Source organism: Vulpes vulpes, chromosome 11 (genome assembly GCF_048418805.1).
Source record: "Vulpes vulpes isolate BD-2025 chromosome 11, VulVul3, whole genome shotgun sequence".
NCBI lineage: Eukaryota > Metazoa > Chordata > Mammalia > Carnivora > Canidae > Vulpes > Vulpes vulpes.
In genome coordinates, this window is record NC_132790.1 from 15,367,992 (window position 1) to 15,373,991 (window position 6,000).

General features: G+C 57.5%; 1 protein-coding gene across 1 annotated transcript in view; it reads left to right on the plus strand.

Annotated features, from left to right (window-relative positions):
- Positions 1-4,324, plus strand: part of GALNT18 (polypeptide N-acetylgalactosaminyltransferase 18) — a 338,899-nt gene extending 334,575 nt beyond the window's left edge. The window contains exon 11 of the mRNA XM_026008242.2: positions 3,900-4,324. Coding sequence (XP_025864027.1) covers positions 3,900-4,046 — 147 coding nt within the window. The 3' untranslated portion in view covers positions 4,047-4,324. The remainder of the gene's footprint in view (positions 1-3,899) is intronic.
- Positions 4,325-6,000: the final 1,676 nt, after the last annotated feature.

Sequence of the window (6,000 nt, forward strand, 5' to 3'; positions counted from 1 at the left end):
CCTGAAGGTCCAGACACTCACTGAGGCTGTGTCTCCCTCACAGCCCTGCTCTCGGCCTCACTCCATCTCTTCCCATCCTTCCCAGAGGCCACACGGGCTGTTTCTGCCCCAGGGTCACCACATTTCCTGTCTCCGGGGTCCGGAGGGCCAATATGGGGTCTGGGAAATGTCACATTTGAGTCCCTGAAGGAACACTTTACTTCCCAGAGACCTCCCTCTCTCGGGCTTGGCAAGGTGCCCCGTGTAAGGCTTAGAATGTGCCAGAGCGGCAGCAGGAAAGGCGAGGCTGCGGCCTTCTCTGTTTGGGACAAGTTTCTCTGAGCTCAGGGATCTGGGGGTGGCCAAAGCAGCTCGGCCCCTGGCAGGCAAGGCCCAGCTCAGCCCCCGGGGAAGAGCCGAGAAGTCAGTCCTCAGCAGAGCGAATGGCCACTTGGCCTGGCCCGCGTCCTGCCCATCATGGGCTTTTTCCAGAGCCGCCATCCGGTGCCTTGAGCACCCTCACATCTGTTTGTTGTTTCTGAGCTGATAAAAGAGTTTCCCATGACTCCTTGTGCTCGTCCTCCAGTAATCAGGACAGAAATTAGCATCTGGTCCTAGACCCAGTGGAAGCAGAGGGTGGAGCGGCTCGCCCACGGCCACCGGCTGCGGGGCAGGAAAGAAGCCTCCTGGGTCACACCTGCCCCTTCCCATCTCACCGCCAGGAAGGCCGGCAGACCTTGAGCACTAGCGAGCACTGTGGCCTGAGCCCACCCCTGGCAACATGGGCTGGGGCACACCGCCGGCCGGCAGGGGTGCTGGAGGGTCAGAGAAGCCACACACAGGCCAGAGAAGCAGCAGCGATGCCACCCAACCCGGTGTGGCCGCAGGTGTGCTCAGGCCACAGAAACACAAACCAGAGAAACCTGGGCCTGGCAGAGGGGTGGGCTGGCCTTGCTCAGAGTAAGTGTCACAAGGAATGTCTCTGGATCCAGAGGTCCAGCTTTTAAGGGACGGGATGGGGACCCACAGCTTGCAAGTGGACAACTTGAAGATGTCACCCCGTCGTCATCCCAGGAGCCTGGCGTGGCCACAAGTGCCGACTTGTTGGCTATGTTGAGGGAGCCCGTTGTCTGGTGGAAGTGAGGCGGTGGCCCTCTGCTTGGCAGTCAGTTCTGAGTGACACAGAATACCTGGAGGTGGTCCAAAGGAGGGCAGGCCAGGATGGAAGAATCATTCAAGGCTGTTGCACGCAGAACTGGGCCAGTTTAACCTAGAAAAGCATAGAATGTGCGGCACATGGGCCTCACCATCCCCTATTGGGAGGGAAAGGTGGAGGAGAAGCAGGAGGAGATCCCAGTGTGGCAACCCGGGGGACAGTCTGGGACACCTTGCTGGATGCCCCCAAGACAAGGATTTTAGTTCAAGGGGAGGAGAACGCTCCCGGGCAGGGCAGCTTGGGAAAGAGCACGGGATCAGGAGGGCTGCGTGTGTCCTCCTGGAGGAAGCCAAGCAGAGCTGGAGGCCCAGGCTGGAGTAGAGGCCATTGAGGCTGCTGGGGAGAGCAGGAGGCTCGACCTTCAGAGTCTCTCCCACGTGGGGACTCCAGGGTCCTCTCGGAGGCCTCGTCGGATGGCCACCTGTTCCTCTGACCCTTAGGGCGTCAGCCCGCCGGTATCTCTTGGGCCGCGCCTGTGGTCCCCGGATGAGCTCGCTGCTCGGGTTTCCCCTTTGTTGTCTCCTTGCTCTTGGTGCCATGAGTCCCCGCTGGCTTCGGGACGCAGCAGGAGACACCTGCTCTCTTCCCTTGAAGATGCCTAAAGAAATGTGCTGGGTCGTGTCCCACACACTGGAAGTTGGGAATTCCGTTCCTCCACCCCCGACGTACACACAGACACACAGACACAGCCCTGCTCCCCCTAGCCACCCAGCTTCTCATCACCTGCCTCCTTCACCCACTGTTCAAAGTCCCTTCTGAGGGAGCTGCGTTTTAAAAAATTGTTTTAATTTTTTAATAAATAACACATATATACAGAAACATGCACAAATATAAATGTTCAATGATTTAAAACGAAGCAGGGGCGCCTGGGTGACTCAGCGGTTGAGTGTCTGCCTTCGGCTCAGGCCCTGATCCCGGGGTCCTGGGATCGAGTCCCACGTCGGGCTCCCCGCAGGGAGCCTGCTTCTCCCTCTGCCTGCGTCTCTGCTTCTCTCTGTGTCTCTCGCGAATAAATAAAATCTTAAAAAAGCAAACACCTATGTTACCAGCACCCCAGCAACCCCTCTCTGGCCTCCTGTCCATCATTTTCCCACGCCCGCCTCCCCAAAGATCACCCCCATCCTGGCTCTAACATGGGTCCTATGTTGCCTGTTGGACAAGCGTATACAGGTGGAATTGTGTATGTGTGATACCTGTTAGGTTTATTCATACTGAGCGGAGCTCTAGTTTGTAAATTTTTGAGGCCGTACAGTATTCCAGCATGTGAATAACCACAAGTTATTTATGCATTCTACTATGGATGGACTTCTGGGTTTGTTTCCAGGTTGGAACTTTTGCAAATCATGTTTCAGAAAGCACCCAGGTGCTTGTCTTTGGTGCACACATTCCTGCTAGATACACCCCTGGCCGTGGGAGTGTTGGGTCTCGGGGATGTGTGTGACCAGCCACAGTAAATCCTGCCAGCTTCTTAGGTCACTGTGAAAACTGAATCTTAATGTTCCTTTGACATATCATTTGTCACGGGGGCACGGGGACAGTGTCAGCCAATTGGGGATGACCCCTTACAGTAGAAGTTTGCTGTCTCCCTCTCTCCCAGCGTGCTGTTCACTGAGACGGGCATGGGACGTTGCTGGGGGTGGGCTGCGGTCATACGAGGCAGGGCCTCCCTCTCTCTGCTGTCAGGCCTGCCCAGGGCCACTCCAGAGTGAAACACCTGACACTGCCATCCTGTCCTGTGACCCATCCCTTCTCAACCTGTGCGGGTTATGACAGCCAACATTTACCGATCATCTGTTATGTACCAGGCTCTTTGCCGGATGTCGAGGGCACAGAAATTTATAAGGCATAGAACCCTCAGCGTAGAGGAGGGAGAGACGGGTAAGCAAGTAATTCCACCAGCACTCAACAGTGCTGAGCTGGAGAAAGTGCAGGGTGGACTGGAGGACAGGTGGAGGGGGTTAGGTGGGAGGTGAGAAGGCTTCTGGAGGAGATGGAGCAGGAGCAGAGCCTTGAAACATGACTGTGGCTTGGCCTGCTATGGAAGCCTGTGGAAGGACCCCCCAACCCAGGACACAGCTTGCTCCATGTCCAGGAACCCTGATATAATGCCAATAGGTCTAGACAACTGCAGGGAGTTTGGCATGGCTGCACAGAAGCTGTGGGAGCTGAGGGAGGCCAGGAAGACCTTGGGGGCTGCGCTTGGACTTGAACTCTGTCCTCCAGGCCAAATGTGCATTTTAGAGAGATGGCTCTTCCCTGCCTCGGGAAGTCAGAGGGGGGTCAGCTAGGAGGCTGGTCCAGGTGAGAGAAGACAGTGCCTGAAACTGGGCAGGTGTGATGGGAGCAACAAGGACCCCAGCCCATGGTTCTGGGGAACAGGGCCTGGGCCCCAGGGTAGGAGCTGTAGGAATTAAGCAGCACACTACACCCCAGCCAAGTGCATGGAAGTTGGGCTAACAAAGATCTAGGGCCCTGCCAAGAAAACGGAGGCGCACGATCAGTCTTAGGGAAGAGACCGGCACGTCAGAGATGGGGAGCCTGAGGCTACGTGGGAATGGTGGGCCCCACTCCCCCCGGAGCCTCTCTGCTTCCCAGGCATCCGGACACACTGATGATTCTAGCCCCCACTAGCCCCTCGGCCCCGCACCCCCCCCCCCACATTACCTCTCTGCCCTCTGACTCCACTCTCCGCCCCGGCTCCTAGGGAGGCCCCATCCAGAACCGCAAGTCCAAGCGCTGCCTGGAGCTGCAGGAGAACAGCGACTCGGAGTTTGGCTTCCAGCTGGTGTTGCAGAGGTGCTCAGGCCAGCACTGGAGCATCACCAACGTCCTGAGGAGCCTGGCGTCCTGACCCTGCCGGGAGCCGCCCCTGCCCGTCCCTTTGCTACTGTGTAGCACCTGCTGCCTGCTGTCCGTGTGGGGTTGTTTGGAGTCTGGGGGAACCGGGTTAGTGGGACGCCCCCCGCCCAAAAAAAGAGCTTTTTATTTCCTATGTGATTTTCATGGAGTTTATAGAAGGGTGCCGAATGGTGGGTGATGGTATAATATCATAAACTATTTTGCAACTGTAAATAGGGGACAAATGGAAAATATTTATAACTGACAATAAAATACTATTGATTAAGAAAAGGGGTTTTGTGGTCATTTTGGTGCTCAGTGCAGATTCCTGCCCGCTTCCTCTGAACTTGGAGTTCTTGTGGCCAGAGATGGGTCCCTGTGTCCTCATCCTGGAGAAAGGAGGCTTGAAGCCCCTGCCAACAGTGGGAGCCCGTGCAAACTGCCAGCTTTCTTCGTTAGGCCCCGGGGGGTGGGGGGGCAGAAAGGCACTGTGACCTCACGGTCACCTCCACGGAGCAGGTTCCTTCTGCCTCCACCACAGCAGATGCATCCTCTGGAGAAAGCAGGGTTGCTCACTGGCCACTGGAGCCTCAGCTGCGGGGCTCCGGGCTCCGGGCTCCACTGCCCTCCCCTGATGTCACCTCCCTCACCTCCCAAAGCCCTCAGCAGTGACCCTTGCCTCCAAACGCCCCCATCCAGTCGCTCCTTCCGTGAGTCACAGTGTAGTTGTTTCCTGGGGCTGTCATGACAAAGTGTCACAGGCTGGGTGGCTTAGGCAGCAGAGATTCATTCTGTCCTGATTCTGGAGGCTGGGAGTTCAGATGCAAGGCGTGGGCAGAGTCGGGTCCTTCCGAGGGCCGTGAGGGAGGATCCGTGTGAGTCCCTCTCCTAGCCTCTGGTAGCCTCCAATGTGCCTCGGCTCGAGGTGGCCCTGTGCCTCGTGTGTCTCCTTGTCATCCTCCCTCTTTGTGGATCTGTCTCCCGGTCCACATTCCCTGCTTGCATAAGGACACCTTATATTAGGCCCCACCATGGTGACCTCATTTGAACTTGCTTAGCTCTGTAGAGACGGTATTTCCAAATCAGGTCACGTTGTGAGGTGCTGAGCAGCGAGGACTTCTTATCTTTTGGGGGATGCGGTTGCACCCTTAACACAGGGCTTGTTCGTTTGGGCTCCAAGTCACCCCTCTGGGCCCAGCCTCGGGGGACCAAAGGCCCTCAGGGTAGGACTGTGTTTCTTGGAGCCTGTTCCCCAGTCCTCTGTCCCTCCAATAGCTTTTAGCTGAATGGTTTTTGTCCCAGTCCGAGGAGGCCTCCTCAGGTTGGAGGCTCCTGTTTTTAGCTTGAAGGACACCCCCAGCACCGCCCCCAGCACTCCCTCCAACCCTCTGGCTCATAGCAGACCAATAGTGAGTGACAGGCTGCAAGACTCGGGGTGGGGGGCAGCTTTTGGCCCCACTCACCCCCTCACGTTCTCTGGGTCGCAGGGGCCTCCAGCCCCAGCACCTGCCTGTCTGGGATCAGTACTCTATAGCTGGACATTGAGTGAACATAGAGAAACCCCCTGTGCCTGTGGGACCCCCGGGGGAAGAGGGTCCTCCTGTCTGGGCCACCTGGCACACCGAGAACGCCATCTAGCACAGGCTTCACCCTGGAGGGGCCACTGGGGCTTCCCAGGCCACCACCACAGCCTCCCCTTTAGGCTTCCATCTAACTCCCACCACAGAACAGAGAGGATGCCCAGACATTGGCCAGACAGCCCGCACCCCACAGCCCCCACCCGGGAGGTGGACACTGGAAGCAGGACCCTCAAAGGGAGTCGTAGGCACCGCGTCTGGCACGCTCACTTCCCCCACACTCACTCCCCCACCCCATTCCAACAAACGCCTCCCCGGAGCTGCAACCCACCCATGCTTCTGAGGTCACCTCTGTGCTAGTCTCACCTCCCCACCGCCTTCTTCGCCTCT